This window comes from Myotis lucifugus, unplaced genomic scaffold (assembly GCF_000147115.1).
Source record: "Myotis lucifugus unplaced genomic scaffold, Myoluc2.0 scaffold_42, whole genome shotgun sequence".
NCBI lineage: Eukaryota > Metazoa > Chordata > Mammalia > Chiroptera > Vespertilionidae > Myotis > Myotis lucifugus.
The window spans coordinates 1,516,225-1,533,186 of NW_005871090.1; the positions used below are offsets into that span (position 1 = coordinate 1,516,225).

General features: G+C 46.4%; 1 protein-coding gene across 1 annotated transcript in view; it reads left to right on the forward strand.

Moving 5' to 3' along the window:
* The window catches only part of SLX4IP (SLX4 interacting protein), a 183,194-nt gene extending 174,133 nt beyond the window's left edge, over positions 1-9,061 (forward strand). The window contains exons 7-8 of the mRNA XM_006087958.3: positions 3,887-3,987; positions 5,284-9,061. Coding sequence (XP_006088020.1) covers positions 3,887-3,987; positions 5,284-6,004 — 822 coding nt within the window. The 3' untranslated portion in view covers positions 6,005-9,061. The remainder of the gene's footprint in view (positions 1-3,886; positions 3,988-5,283) is intronic.
* The last annotated feature ends 7,901 nt before the right edge of the window (positions 9,062-16,962 follow it).

Here is a 16,962-nt window from a genome sequence, read left to right on the forward strand (position 1 = left end):
GTGCACGTGCACGCGCACACACACGTACCCCTCTTACCTGCTCACTGACCCCTTCCTCTGATTTGCTTTCCTGTTTTCCCTGCTTCCAGGCACTCTTTGTCTTCACAGCCTGAGTGTTCATGCTTCTCCCTGCCTGAAATGCCCTGTCCTATATGTTTACCTGGCTTGTTCTCGCCACTTGAGTCTCTGGGTAAAGCTCACCTTGTTAGCTACCACCACCCTCCCTGACCACATCTAAAACAGCACCCCATGACCCTTTAGAGGGTTATTTTCTTCCTAATGTCACCATCACCTAGCATAGGCTTGTTTGTTTCTTGTCTTCCCCATTGGGAGGGTGTCTTCATGAGAGCAGGGCCAGTTTCTGTGGGTCTTGCCCTTTTCCACAAGGTCCTCACAGTGCCTGGTGCAGAGTTCAGTGGTTCTGCTGAACTCTGCTCAGTTATCCATTCCTGGTCCCTTTAGGACAGAAGTTTATTTTTTTTTAATTTTTAAAAAAATATATTTTATTGATTTTTTACAGAGAGGAAGGGAGAGGGAGAGAGGTGAACACAGTGGATTCTGCGGGAGAACCCAGAACATTTTTTATCAAGCCCCCCAGTTGATTTTGATCACAACCAAGGTACATGCCCTTGACCGGAATCGAACCCGGGACCCTTGAGTCCGCAGGCCGACGCTCTATCCACTGAGCCAAACAGGTTCGGCAGGACAGAAGTTTAATTCTGCTGGGCATCAGAATCACTGGGGCGCTTTACTAAAATGCACTTGCCTTGACCTCACCCCCAGAGAGGTGAACACAGTGGATTCTGCGGGAGAACCCAGAACATTTTTTATCAAGCCCCCCAGTTGATTTTGATGTCTGAGGTAACTGGACCACACTTGGCAAATGCTGCCTCATTGAACCAGTTTACATTTGTTACATTTCTTTGCTTGGTTGAATGTTGTTTCCAGTGAATCAGCAGTTCTTGAATTACCTAGGAACCTACATATAGATCTCTTAGCCCCACCCCAGATTTTGTGAATCAGAACTTCCAGGGATGGGTCCTGGGAATCTGTTTTTTTAAAAAACCTCTCAGTGCTTCTGATACTGAGTCTGCTAGCCAGTCTTCTCACTAGCCTTTGGGAGCCCAGCTGTGTTTTATGGACTCCTCGAGGAGGTAATAAACTCAAGAGCAGGTGCTTTATGTCTTTTTAGGCCAGTTTCTCTCCCCATCCCAGGTTAATTCAACAGTATTCTGTAAGTATACTGTGGAGAAAAAATAGTATTCGGTAAGTCACTGTGGAGTGACTGCCTGGATTTATTCACAGTTTCAACTTGCCTTTGTAACTTGAGATTTATAACTACATTTCAACCTTGCTCATGCTCAGACTAGAGGCAGGAAGTGAGTCTTAGTTGCCCAGCTCACCCTGGTCTCCAGAGCATCCCCAAGCAGGGGCACAAGGCCTGACCACTTGTCTGGAAGTCTGCCTGGTCTGCTCAAGCTGCCAAGGAGGGTATGCCTAGATTAGATTCCTTCTGGGGCTAGTGGCCTTGCCCTAGGAAATGACATTTGCAGAACTTTATTCCTTGGCAGACTCAAAGCTAGCTTCCAGGTTCTGAGGACTCATTCACGCAGGCCCAAAGAGGTCATCTTGGTTAACCTGTTTCTTAAATACCCATGGGGTGCTTTGGATGGCCAACTGGTATCCTTTTTAATTATGTTGGTGTTTTTCTGTATTCTTGGTAGAAGTTATCAGGGCAGAATCCAGAAAGGAGTGTCATCCTGGGATGCCTGAGAGGCACTTGAAACCCCAGCACACTATCTGCACCTGAGAGTTTTGCCTCTGGATAAGCCATAGATTGCATTTTGATGCCAGATGTGAGAGGCTGTTAGTAATCAGGATGACTGGCCTGGGAAGTCCGGTTCCCAGGTGGTAGTGCTTCCTCTGGAGGACTTGTCTGGGGGGCACCAGGGCTGGGAGTTAGTGACAAAGGGAATGAATTGACCCTAGACATGCAAGAGTGAGAGCTTTCTAATGAGACCTGACAGTTCAAGGGCCGAAGGAGCCTAATCTTTTTCTCCCTGCCCACCCAGTCTTCATACAAATGTAAATATGCCTCCTGCAACAAATTGTCAAATGTGGTTTTAATTTGTGTGAGCCCGCCTTGCCTCTTTTCTTTCTTCTTTCTCTTTCCTCTTCTTTTTTTTTTCAAACGAAGACACAGGTTTTGCACTTTTTGAACTGGACATTTCCGTCTGTCACTCCCTCACTTTTTCTGTTGTCCTTTTTCTTTCAAGGACGTTTCCCCCATTGTTTGTCATCTGAGGAATTTGGGATGAGAGGGGATCGTCCTGTTTCTTTAAGAAGTTTTTGAAGTTCCCATAGGAAATACATAGTGCTTTTCAAACTAAGTTTTACAGTAAATACATGAGAGTGTGATTGAAGCCAGTATAAGGCTCAAAGTGTCACGATCACGCATCCCACTTTCTATGCTCCCCGCAGTATCCATTGTTGTTATTTATGACCCTGTCTGCCTTCCATTGTGGACTTCTTCCAGCCTTGGGGAATTTACATCATTCCTAATAGCAAAAGGCTTTCTGGTTCCCACAGAGTTGTTCAAAGCCTGACTCATGCTCCTTATGTTAATTGTTCAGCTCTGAAAATACAGCACTTACAGGGTGTGGTTGTAAGGGGAAAATCTACTGTACTTACAGGGCATGTTTAGAAGTGTTTCACACATAAATCTCAATCTCTCTCATTTAACTTTCAAACTGTAGTTCTTTTTGGTCAACTAGTAAGTCGTAGAAGGGGGGAAAGGGAGAATATCAAAATGCAGTATATCCAAAAAGACCTGTAATAATTTGTTCACTAACTCTTAAAACTGACGTAAGTTGTACTGGATATGACTTTGGGTGACGCTGGTCCAGGTCTGAGACCATAGGCAGGGCTGTGATGGGATGTGGGACACCCAGGCATTCCACCAATGGCTCTCCCAGGCTCCCTGGGGCTGTCATCGTTCATTCCAATATAAGTCTAATGCAAGAAACTCATGATAATTTACCAAAACTGTTCCTGTGGCAGCAACATTTTACTGTGGAATTTGATGGAGAAGGGTACTTGGTGTCCCAGAAAATGAGAGAGGTTAATGCTTTGTCTGAATTATCTATTTGCTGGCAAAAAGGGAACAGTTCCAAAGTAGGAAATGAGTCCATATTGGTGAAGGTTGAGAGGTTTTCATACTTTATAACTGCTTCCTAATGATGCTTCTAAGGGAACATATAAGGATAGGTAGACAGATACTCTGAATTATACAAAGCCATAGTGATGCTGTTCATTTAAGAAAAAATAAAAACAACACTCCCAGTTTTTTAGTAGCTGAGATTCTCAAACTAGTTTTTAAAGTACCGGTGTTAGAAGGTTTACCTTGTGATACATTCTTGAGTGTTGCAAAGGCCATATTCTGTATTTTCATAACAAGAGGAAATGTGGGGAATTCTCAGTATAATCAGGTTCAGACCACTGCACCACCAGGCCTCTCCGGAAGATGAGAGCTGGCAAACACGCTGCTGCCTGGCATCGTGGCTCTGGGCATCAGCATGATTTGGGCTCAGAGATACCATGTATTGGCCAAGAATCCCCAGATGGTTTGGAATCAACATTCTTTCCATCACAGTCTTGTATGTTTGTGGTGCATATTAATGTATGAAGTGTGTGTGCTGAGAGCCCAAAAGAAGTGACAACTTACCAAAAAGTGGTAGATTTTTAAAAATTCAAATAGCCTAACACTAAGCAGTTTCATATAGTCCTCACAAAAATCAGTGTGTTCACTGGGAGGGTCAGAGCATAACCGCTTTTTCTCCTGTTCAGCTAATAGATTTGTTTGAACCTTTGTTATCTTTTGGAATAGACGGGAAGAGCTCTCCACGGAGCGTCTGGTTATTTTGCTGAGTGTGCAGAGGGTCCACTTCCTCCCAGTGCAAAGCGCAAGAGAAGTGCTCTGAAAGCAATGTAGGTCCAATGTGTTTCCTTTTCCTCGTGTTTGACTGTCTGTGTGTGTGGATACATAACATGAAATGGAGAATCCAACAAGAGTACATGGAACTTAATCACAGCCCTTGGCAGCAAGCCTACCTTAAGTCACATACTTGCTCTTCCACCTTCCTGCCTCTCTTTCTCTTGCTTTCTGGACAACAGGAACCAAAGCCTTGCTTCACAGGTGTGTTGCAAGGACTAATTAATTACAAGCGCTTTGAAGATGAAAAGCACCTGTTGGTGGTGTGTTTCATACAACTTTCAGAGTGACTACAGACAGATCTAAAAAAATGCATTCCTTTTCTAAGGTGCTTGTTCCGACCCTAACATAATTATCATAATCCTCCTGCCCCGGAAAGCAACAGTACAAACATGAATCTATATATTTCTCTCCAGACTAAAGCTTAGCCAAAATAAATATTTCAGCTTCAAGGTTTTGAGTTCGGTGGTTTAGCAATTTTTTGCCATTCACAAGCCTGAAAATATATGTTGAAGTCAGTCTATAGTTTCTAAATTCTTCCCATGAAGCTTTTATCCTGTCCCTCAAAGTAATTTTCAACCTGTGAGTTTTGCATTGTCTGCTGTGTATGCTGTAGAAAAGGTGCATGTGTGTGTGTGTGTGTGTGTGTGTACACACTCTTTTGTCTGCCATGTTTCCATTCTCTCTCCTTACATACTCTCTGGAATTTCTTCCAGGACATTTCAAGGTTTATTAACTGAATCCTGTTTCCAATGGTTAATGAACAAGCCTTGACACCAGCTAAATGGTGCTTATATTTGAGTAATACCTTGAAATGGCCTGAGAGAAATTCCAGAAGATTATTTTACTTACAAAGAGAAATCGTGTGTGTGTCTGTACGTGTATAAGCATGTTCTTGTACACATACACATAGAGACACACATAAACACAACCTCTGCTTTGGGTGTATTTGAGCATTTATTTTGGGGGAGGGAGGTCAATGTATCAAATTGACCCTTAATATCTGAAATGAATACGTCTGCCTTCGTTAAAATATGAACTCCATCAATAACCCAGTGATCAGTAAATAAAGTGTTTCCTGGTGTATCCCAGTGTATTGAAAAAGGTGAAGGCTATTGCTTGGTCCAGTCTGCAGTCAAACATACACTTGGGGATTCTTCTAGATTTGCCGGGAGATAAGGAGAAGGGGGTAGTGCATGCCTTCCTTTTTCAGGCATAGGAAATGTGGTAGGGGAATTTGGAGGAAACCATGCCATTACAGCATTACAAAACAAAGTCTTTTTTTTTTTTAGCATGAAAAGAGCTGAAACAAAAAGCAGCAGCATGAGCAAATCACAGGGCAGCAGGGACATTGTGGGAACATCGAGTGACTCAGTGGTTGCAGAGATGGCAGTGAGAAGAGGTGACAGCCAGGCTTCCTCCAGTGCCCCTCCGGAGTCCTCGGGGCAAGCAGAGGATTGCACACAGGCAGCTGAGAGCCACTGGGGGCTCTCTGTTCAAAAGCTGGAACATGTTCATCAGACCCAGCCAGAGGACACCGGCAGCCAGCACAAACCTCATCCTGGGGCGTGGTTACAGACGGGGCTTCAGAGCGGGAGCGCTGTCTGGAGCTGTGAGTCAGCAGCACCGGGTCCAAAACAAAGTCCACGAGGAGCCCGAGCACAGCAGAAACGCAGGCCCCGCGGCTCTGCGCAGGGCTCCGACCACTGCAAGAGAGTCTCTCTTGGAAGTGATCCATTCCTCCCGCGAGAAATGAGAGCGGGAACAAGCAAAGCTGTCGGGGTTTTGCCAACATCAGAGCTGTCAGATCCGGGGTTACTTTTGAAAGAGGATTTGGCAAAAGCCATGTCTAATGAAGAGTTGCATGTTTTGGAAAATTTCTCCTCCAGACATCTTATGAAAATTGAGCCAGGGAAGGCCGACCAAACCGGCTCAGCCACCAACACTGAAAGATTAGCTACAATCCAGGGCAGCCCAACCAAAAAAAGGAAGAAGTCTGAAAGAGGCCACTGACTTACTAAAGAGGATTGCAAAGTTGTGGTTGAGGGATATAGTGGCCAAACCTGCGAAAAATGAGAAGTATGTGTAGATGCTGTGATTTCAAAGGAATTAGAATGACTTTTTTAAAAAGAAAAATGTATCTCTTTGTTGGGGTTAGCTTTCAAAGAAGTCACCTCCAGGATCCTATCTGCTTGTTCTAACAACATGGCTACCTTCTCATCAAATTGTGTAACTGCCTTCAGAAAATTATTTTAATGATAAACATCCTTTCGCTTTGTCAGAGACGACCCCACTCCTGAAGAACAGCGCGAAGCCCAGTGGTGTTGCTCAGTGGTTGAACATCGACCTATCACAGTTCGATTCCCAGTCAGGGCACATCCCTGGGTTGCCGGCTCAATGCTCACTAGGGGGCTTGCAGGAGGCAGCTGATCGATGATTCTCTCTCATCATTGATGTTTCTATCCCTCTCTCCCTCTACCTTCCTCTCTGAAATCAATAAAAATATTTAAAGAAAAAAAGAAGGGCATGTTGGTACTGGGTGCAGTGTATCCTCCTGCTCCTTGGTTGAGTAGGGGGCCCGTGAAAGAGCAGGCTGGTGGTTCTCAGCAGCTAGTCCTGCACCAGCATCGTCGGAAAATGTGTTAGAAACGCAGAGCTTAGGCCCCACCTCAGACCTACTGAGTGATTCTGAAACATGCTCAGTCCGGACCCACCATACTAATTGGAGACTCCCTAGCATTTATTTTCACCAGCCTGGTGAGCGTGGCCTCCTGCTCATCTGCTGGACCACATGTGGACAGGTACATACTTGTAAAGCACCTGAACTCAATGTGTGAGTCACTGTTCCTAGGTGTTATGGCTTCCACAGCACCTAGAGAGCTGTTACTTACCCTAAGAATCACAAGACCTTTCACAGGTAATTTGGTCCAGCGCTAGAAGACATGGCAGAGCCTTGTTCTTGCTTGTAGCTCAGGCCTATCCCTGCCCCTACCTCTAAGATTTTGGTTAGGTTCAGGATGGACTAGAACCCGCGGGGAACTCCATGGCCAGAGTTTCCTGTTTCCCATTTGGAAGGCTTCACAGACAGTTTAAGTTTCAAAACAGGAGTCTTCGATTTGCAGTCATATCCACTAAGTTCTCCAGTGGGCTGGCTGAAATGTCACGTAGTGACTCATAGCAACAACTTATTTTGGATGGACACCTACTAAAGACTTTCGTAACTGAATTCATTCTAAAATAGGGAAGAAATCATCTTCAAAGCACCCATCAACTACATCTTTTTTTCAGTTCAACATTGGGTGGTCCTTTGAAATAGCCCCTCCCTAGTAACAACAGAATCAGTATATTCCCAAAAGTGTTGGAATTCGCAGAAAAAGCCCAACAAAATGTAAGAATATGGACGCAGACAGTGTAAGTCCATGCCTAAGACTAATCAGTGGTTTCTCTCAGTTCATTCTATCCTCCCCACGTCTCCTTCCCCACTTGCATAGGAGGGGAAGACAGCAACCATTTTCATGGTAGCATTTTCAGTCATGAAGTTCAGTCATGGTCACCACATCTGTCGATGGATATAGATGCTCTTCCTTTGATGTTCCAAACCCTGCCTGGAAACCTGTCCCCTTCCTGTGGTCCCAGCCTCACCACCCCCACTAGGACCATGGCTCTACCCACTGGTATCTTTTCCTCTTCCCTCCTAGTTTATGTCCTCCCCCAGTTAATTCCCACGAAATGATTCTGTAGGAGAAGAGGGAGCCCAACAGAATGTGGACCACAGTGAGCAGATTCTGCTCATCAACAGGGCTACACTGCACAGAACGCACACCTGAGCTCGTGGTAGAGCGTGGATTTCTGTGGCCCACTGTGGGCCTCTCTCAGAGTGGCCAGGAAGCTAGGCCTGCTCTTCACTGAAGACAGAACCACAGGGTGTCACTGAGGGTTTTAAACAGAAACAAGTATTGGGATGGTTTCATCAGAGGGGTCACAAATGACCAGGTGATAAGCCAAGAAACAGTAAGCTCCCTGGAACAGTCTAGAATAAAGATAGCCATTCCAGAACAGTAGCTTTAGAACTAGAAGATGTTTGAGCCCGAAGCACCAGAAAAAGTCTGTATTGAGAAGTTTTTATTTCATTAGTTAACCTGGGCCTGATGGTTAAAGTCCATTCTTATACTTTTAATGACTTTCTTTCAAGTAAAGTCTTGGCTTTAGAGTTTGGTGTATTTATGCAAATAACAGTTATTGTGATGCAAAAGGGAAAAGAGCTTCGTTGGTGGCAGATGGACATGGTCTTTCTCACTGCCGTTGTGCACACAGGGTTTTAACAGGATTAATGGCCGGCCGTCTCCACTTCCTCACCTCAGCATGTGTTTGGGGAGTTCTGCCTCTGAACGTTCTTCTTCTCCATGTCTGAGACCACCCCGGGGCTCCTATTACTAGAATGGTCATGTGATTCTTTGGATATTTGGAAGTACAAAAGGGAAAATGGCTGCCAGGTATTCCTGTTGCATATTAGGTGGGAAATGAAGAGTCCTCTATTGCTGGGAGTGGTGTGTGTTTTGTTATTTTTAATAATCTTAGTAAATCAGTCACTGAAAATCTGAGACCCTGTCAGTATACTTAGTCAAAAAGGGACAAGTCATTCAACCACTTACTTAATAACCCAGATTAAATGTATATTCAAGTCCCCGTAACTCTGATGCTTAGAAGAAATGTGGATCCAATTTGATTAATGTTATGACTTTGAACTCCTTAACTTTCTCAGCGTTGTGACTTCTAGGTCACCTCCATGTGCTTTCAAATGACTTTTTAATAGATTGGTGTTAGGTATTGCTTTGTTTCGTTTTGTTGTGGTGGTTGTTTTTTTATGTCCATAAACAAGAAATGTCTGAGAATAGTCTGTGATTTTTCTTACACATTTTTCTTTCCTTTGCCAGTGGAGGTTAACTGTCCACCAGAGATGCATATAAATTGTTAAATGCCAATGAGCAAATGATGGGGGAGAGAGGAGTGAGTGCTGCAGCTTTTTTGTTCATATTTTTTTTACTATTGAAAAAAGTAGGAAGATGTTTCTCATTTTGTAAAAAGCAAGAGTCACAGAACCCCTCTATGTTTTGATTTATGGAGAATATAGCATCTCTGCACGAGGTATCTCAAGATATATTTTGGGGACAACAAGTTAATTGTTTGCTTTTGTGCCATGTGTGGATTTTAGCGTGAATTGCTGTGCACTTGGTGGCCTCTGATTCACAAAGAGCTTGCTGAGGGCAGAGCAGGAAGGGAAGGAAACTCTGCCCAGGAGAATGGCCTGGGACCATGGCGTCGCTGCTCTCAGTTTCCTCGCGTTCCTTCTTGGCAGGCCCCACTGTAGTATTTCCACAAAATTCTAGTGATGCGCCCTCCTTTTGAGGTAACAAATGGCTTTCCTAAGAGCCAGTAACTCTCTGCTCAGCATGCTGTGACTTGAATATGGAAGTCACTTCAATTTCTCTTTTTCTCTTATGGGGAAATGTCCATGCTTGGTCTGTTAAGACGAGAGAATTCATTCCTTGTTACTGAAACACTAATGAATTGAAACACGTTGGCACAAGAAAAAAAAATCAAAATTAAGCTGATTTCTGTTAAATGGTTTAAAGCCTTCCTTGGTACAACATAAATTAAGCATTGTCACATGAAGTTAATTCAGTTAATTACTCAGAACAGAAGTCTAACCATATATATTATTGGAATTACAATTTAATGATATAATTAAAATTCTCAGAAATCTGCTGAACCTCCTCTCATTGGGGTTTTGTATTTAACAAGACAGGGAAAAAATATATGTCTATGTGTAACTTGACAGAGGGGACTTGAGTGGGTGAAATTATTGCCTCTACTTGTGGAGAACTACTCAGTACTGGGCTTGAATTCAATTACATTTAAATAAGTTTCATTAATCAGCATGATATTACCATGTGCTACCTTATAATTGCCATTACAGTCACTTATCAAAAATGTTGATACACTTGACCCCCAAGCATCATATCAGGAGACTGTAGGTAATGATTTGCCAGATCCCCAAAGTAACTTTCTTCAGTCAAGTTAGACAGCCGGACACTGCAGTAAGCCCAGGGGAGCTCTTCTTTAGCATTGGCCTTGTCCTCTCACTTGTTTAAGCGATTTCAATAGTTGTACATGCCTAGGGGATGAAAGCAGTATGTAGTGGAAATCAACCTCTTTTATGAATTAAAAAGGAAAATTGTTTAAAAAAATTAAATTTGTATGTATCACTTTTCTTCAAATAAGTTAATTAACCACGAGGACTGTACATCTAAAATACCCTTTTCTGAACACGCTATTTAAAATTACATTCTATGTGTTGGAGACATTTTTTTTCTCCATGAAGCAAGTCTGAGATTTTGAATACTGGGTTAAAATAATCAAAGGAGCTCTGAGTTTGAACCATTGGTCCTAAAGATTTAGATTTTAAAAACCCTGTGTGGGATGTGATTAAATTGGCCTCTAAGATTTGGGGGTGGTCTTTCCAACTCAGATATTTCCCACTTCTGCTCTCAGTTGTGAGCTAAGATAAACCCTCGTGTGAGGGGTTAAAGAATTCGACCTTGATTCCTTTCCAGAGAATCTTGACATTTCCCAAGGGGATTCATTTCCATTTTCTACGTGGGTCTCGTCCTTATTCAGCACTGAGTGAAGTCCTGGCCGACTCCCACTGCCTTTTATGACAGGATCCCAGGCCTCTCTGGTTGCTTGTAAATATATTTTCCCTCGGGTCCTGTACATAATTTTTCAGACGCATTTCAATATCAGGTTGGAATAATACATTTGAATAACTGCATGGAATGCTGAGAACCACGGCAATGGATGACGCAAAGCCCATTTCCTCGTGTATTGGGCGTGGCGGCGTGCCATGTGGCCTAGCCCACAGAGAAGATGCCCTGCCCAGGGCCCCAGCCTGGGCTGGGGATCGGAGCCCGAAAGATGGGCTCAAACCCTGGGTCCAGCTGCCTCTGCCACTGATGGGCTTGTGTGTTTGGGGGCAAGTCATTTAACAAGTCCTGGGCCTCAGTTTCTTCATTTGTCAAATAAAATGATCTCTAATATTTTAAGTGCTGCACTTGCCTCTGAGGATTTCTGAGGTAAACATACAACTCCCATGTGATAATGTCTCCATCTGTTTAAAAACAGGTTCATTGGAATTACCTGTGTAGCTTCTACTTAAATCAGAATCCTTGAGATAATGGTCTGGGCATTGGAAGTTTTAAGAGGTCCTCAAATAATGATTCTAACTAAAAGCCATTGTTGAACTATTGCAGAAAAATGTAGTGGTGTGTGTGTAAACACTGGACGTTCAAAGAGGGTCTGCTAACAGCTGAGTATCCTTTAGAACAGGGGTCCTCAAACTTTTTAAACAGGGGGCCAGTTCACTGTCCCTCAGACCGTTGGAGGGCCGGACTATAGTTTTAAAAAAAACTATGAACAAATTCCTATGCACACTGCACATATCTTATTTTGAAGTAAAAAAACAAAACGGGAACAAATACAATATTTGTATTTGCATGTGGCCCGCGGGCCGTAGTTTGAGGACCCCTGCTTTAGAAGGATACTGTACCTTCTAAATCTGAAGTGTACCTGCTTCAGGAATAGGAAAGGCTTTGGTGACACGGTGGCAATGGGTGTACGGGTTAACCATGCAGAGAGATGTGTTCTGTTTTGTCCTAGTTATGCTGCTTTGGGCCCAGCGCACCAGCCCACAGCTTCCTCATCCGCACGCAGCACTGAAGTTTTTCCCTCCCCCAGAAGATGAGTTTTGAAAGCACCTAAATAATTGTCTGGGGTTTGCCTTTGATCCATGATCATTAATATCATTAATAAGCTCTCAAAAAGTGCATGTGAATCTCAAGTTCCCATTTGGCTTGCAGGGAAAGAATGAATGCTTTTAAAATAGTTTGGCTCAGAAAGCACATCTGAAATAACCCTGTGGGAAAACCAGGAGAATTTCTCATCCTCCGAAGGATTACCTAGGATGAGATGCTGACCTTGTATTTTAAGTTCAGTTACATTTCTTAAAACCTCATTCATTCCGCAGCCTGATTTATTTTAGGGGGTGAAATTGGCTGTGGGAGGGGACTCTGGTGATGTAGTCTCATGTTTGCTTTTTGTGTTCGCCAGTTCCCAAAAGATCGTAACATATATATTTCTTAAAAAAAAAAAAAAAGACCAGCTTCTTCTCGAGATTTACTACAGCTTTTCTCTAAAAAATTAGAGCTGAAGAATTCTCTCCTCCTCAGGCTTCTAAGGCGACCGAGCCCCAGAAGGCCGGGTGCACACGGGGTGAGCAGAGCGCTGACCTCTGCCGGGGAGGTCAGCTCAGCACACAGGACTCAAAGGGAGGAAGAAAAAGCAGCTCCGCAGCGGGGAGTTTGACTTGCTTTAGGGCAGAGAAGCTTTTATAAATAAGTTCTCAGTCTCCCACGCCCTCTCACCGGCTCTTCTGTTAGTAGTCCTGTCTCTGTTCTTAGACGGGCGCGCGCACACACACCAACACACACACACACACAGACACACACACACACACTCATACACACAGACTCCAGGAGACTCGCACAGACAGGACTCTGACCTCCTCACTGCTGCGCAGCCCTCTCCCACCTGCCCGGCCTGTGCCTGGGCTGGCAGGCCCTCTGCGGAGGAGGCAGGTGATGGATTGACTGGGAACTTTGCTAGGCCCACTGGCTCTTGAGGCCTTTCCTGTTCCTCCTTAACATGCTCAGCTGGTGAGAAGAATGCACAGGGCTCTTTCCCAAACCCACCGTGGGTGCCTGGGAGGATTAACACCAGCCATCCATTGCTGTTGTCAGAAGGAGAAGGTGGAATGGCACATCAGAGCGACCTCCCACCTTGATGGGGCAGATTGGGCAGGGCGTCTGGAATGTGTCCCAGTCAGAGGAGCCTGGAGGACCTTCCGGTAATGATGTAGTGAGTCGGGGCCCCGGCAGCAGACATTCCTCTGAAAATGCTTCCCTGGCGAGCCCGTTCCCAGTGCCTCCTGCTCAGCGCGGTGACCAGCCAGAGCAGAGCGGGGACTGCCTGGCAGCACCTGGGGGTCTGGGAAAGCACCCTCGGTGGCTCTCCAGGAAAGAGTGCCCAGAGGGTGTGATGGCACCTCTGGGAGGAGGAGCTCTCTGGGTCAGACATTCAGGGGTCTGCTGCTGGGGCTCTTATTTTGATGCTAATAAGAATCTCCAGCTGGAAGAACCTTCTGGATCTCACTTAAAACTTCTATGACAAACTACGCATCCATCTGTGAACTCTCTGTATCAGACTGGCCTTGCTTTCTCTTGAAGATAGAGTTTCTCAGTGCCGCTTTATCAAAACGCATGTTCTGGGTCCTGGTGGTAGAAATGATTTTGGCTATTGTTCCACATTTCCAAGGTCTAACTCCAGCTCACTGACCTTGAGAGAAGCCTTCTGTTTTGACACTGGCTATGCATGTCCATCAAGGCCAGCTGCCCATCATACGAGGGCAAGCTTAGGAGAGAGGAGATGGTGGAGGAGAGTGGGCTTGGCATTTAGCTCCTTCGTGGCCCCGAGGAAGCGGCCACTGTGCAGAGGGGACCACCAAGGAGGGAACTTCAATGTAGGAAAGGCTGCTGGGGGTGGGGAGGGGAGATTACAAAGTCTCCAATCCACTGAAAACCTCATTAAAAAATCAGGAGTCCTCAGTATGTTTCTTAAGGAGGAAAACCTGGCCCGAGACTGTGTCCTGGAGGCCTTCAAGGCCAGCCACCAGAACTTACCTTATTTTGCCTAATTTTATAAAGCTATTGGGGGGCATGGCTATAAAAGAAAGGACTATGTTCTATTATCATTTAGAGAGCCAGCTACACTCACAGAGCCATCTGCACTGTGGCAGAATTTAATTGGGCACCAGGTCTCCTTGCAGTCCTGTTGTTCAGGGTTGTCTTGAATGAGCTCCTGCTGGCTGGGAGGAGGCAGTGAATTGATCTGGGAAAAAGCCAACCATCTGTAGTCAAAACCAAATGTAGCACCTACGGTACACATGGCGTAGCCTGGTAGGCCTCTCTTTGGAAGAGGCCTGTGCTTGTCTGCTGTTACTGTTACCATCAATACAAGTTGATTATCAAACAGTTTCTGATGTCCTTTAGCTGGGTCCTCTGCCTGGGTCTCACAAGGCTGGAACCGAGGTAGTAGCCACCTGTGTCCTCATCTGGAGGTTTAACAGCTGAATATCCCCTTCCAGGCTCCCACAGGTTGTTGGTGGAATTCAGTTCCTTGCGGGCCCCATTGCCTGCTGGCTGGTGACCGGGAGTTCGCTCAGCCCCCAGAGGCTGTTCTCAAGCCGACACTGGCCCCTGCATCTCGATAATGGAGAACCCCTCCCCCCCACCCCGCACCACCACCACCATCCTGAATTTCTCTGACTTCTGTGACCAGCCAGAGAAATAGCTCTGCTTTTTTGTAGTTAATCCTCACCCAAGGATATTTTTCCATTGATTTTTAGAGCGAGTGGAAGGGAGGGGGAGAGACAGAGGGAGAAACATCAATGTGAGAGAGACACATGGATTGGTTGCCTCCCCAACTCACTCTGACCCAGCAGATGGAGCCTGCAGCCGAGGTACTGCCCTTAACGGGAATGGAACCTGGACCCCTCAGTCCACGGACTGACACTCTTATCCACTGAGCCAAACCCACCAAGGCTAAAATACTCTGCTTTTAAAGCGCTCCTGTGATTAAGTCCACTCCACTTGGATACTCCCCATGTTTTAAGGCCACCTGGATTCATACTTGGTCAAAGAGCCGGAAACCAGGCAGGAATCCAGGTGGCCTTAAAATATGGGGAGTGGCCTTAAAATATCCAACAGCCCTTAGCCCTTTTCTGACGGGTCCCCCCCGCGCTTGGGATCTAGCTGGGTTCCGTCATCCTTCAGTGGCCTCTATGTCCTATCACAGGCTGCCTGGAGAAATGCTCAGGGCGGGCGGCCCTGTCTTCCTCCTCCAGGCCTTTTCATGGTCACTAACTGGGGCACACACTCACCATCGCGATTTCACGGATGAGCAAACTGAGACGCGAAGAATTTGGGAAACCTTCCCAAGTGAGTAAGTGGCAGAGCCTAGAATCCAGGTCTGTCCGACGCCAAGGCCCAGAAACTCCTGCCGGGCCACGCGTGGGTGAGCCCAGCGCAGCGCAGGCAGAAACTACCAACAGCGGGAACCGGGAAGGAAGAGCTGCGAGTGGACTCCAGGAAGTCTGGCTCCAGGGTGCGTGCCCTTGACCGCTGGGCACACGCTGCCTGGCGGCTGGCCGGGCCCACGTGGAGGCAGGCGCCCTGAGGAAACGCGCGGGCCTCTTCTAAAGAGTGCTGGACGGAGGGCTCACAGGAAGCGCAGAAATAACAGGATTCTGGCGGAGGGGAAAACCGGAGGCTGTGGTGAGGCCTGGCCCCCGCCCCCGCCCCATCGCTCCCTTCCTTTACCTCGCAGACACGTTTGCTTTAGTTTTGTGCAAACCTGTAGCTGTTTCCATTGCTGCTCTTCCTTTCTGTGTGGAGCTGTGGATTCTTTCAAAAGCACTTCCAAAAACCATTCCAGCAAAGCCAGAGAGAGCCCCCTGAGAGTATCTGATTGTTAATGTCCCGAACTTGCAGGGTTTGTTTCTGTTTCCAGGATGGTTTTTTTTTCTTCTTCTTTTTTTCTTTTTTCCAAGCTGTGCAGCGTGGGTGCCTCAGCGCATTGGAAACTTTTGCATAACATGGAACTCAGGCCCACCCTGACGTGACAACAGGTTAAAGATGACTCGTGGGACACACTCCCTATCCTTGCGAGGGAGAGCTGGCTTTGGGGGTGTTGGGTGGAGGAAGCAGATTGCCCACAGGCAGTTTCTGGAACTCCCAGATCTGTCTGGCCCCCCGCACACGGGACCTGGTGTGCTTCACATTCAAGCCGCTTGGATTTTAGTATTTGGAATGGTCGGGTGATTTTTCTGTGATAACCTGGAGTAGCCTGTCAGGGGAAGCAGGAGTGGGCGGGGATGTGGGAATGAGGCCTATAATTGCGATCCCCAGGAGCCAGTGCGTTGTCCTGAAAACTCCTGTAGAGCATGCCTGGGTGGTGTGTGCGTGCACCTGCGCAGGGCGGTGTAGGACGTAGTTGGGACTGTCGAGTTCCTCTCTGAACCCCTTTTCCTGCGCTTCGTTTTTATCATTCTGTGAAGCAGAAACTAAAAAGAAAATGTGAAGCTGGCCAAGAACAAAGGAACCACCTACAAAGGGACAGGCTTAATCTGCCTCTGGTTCAGAAAACACCTATTGCTTTCCGATTTGTAAAGATGTCACTTTCTACTCAGAACCTGGAGGAGGCAGGGCTTGGATCAAGGACATTTTGTGGCAGCCTGCGCACTCATTAGGAAGCCAGCTGCAAACCCGAGCTCCCCTCAATCGGAGGAGTCCCCCCACCCCCACCCCCCAGCCTGCCAGGCTGCTCTGTACAACAAAGCTGTTGCTTTCATGTTGCTGGCATCTGCTTTTGCGCTCTGGATGCCTCAAACCTTGGGTGCCCTGGTGTGGACATTTGCAGGGGGAGGGGCTGGGTTGGGGTGGGGGTGGCCATGGGCAGGCCTCAATTCGAGATTCTTATTGGATTTAAGAGCCTTTACTCCCCAAATTAATTTTCCCGACTTGCATATCACAGGTTAATACCGGACCAGTGATAATGACACATAATTTAAGGCTTGTAAAAGCTGCCTGGGACTTGAAAGAAACACTCCAAGCCAGGACGTGGTGCCAGGCATGCAAGAGCAAGTCATTCAGGTAGAAGCTGTCCCAAGGGCGGGCACCGCGCCTCTCCACAGGATCTCAGAGGGTGCACGCAGGTCAGCCCTCCGCTGCCGGCCGCCCCAGGAGCATCACCCCGCTCGCTGCTACTTTTAACAACCACGGGAGGCAGTTGTTCACAAA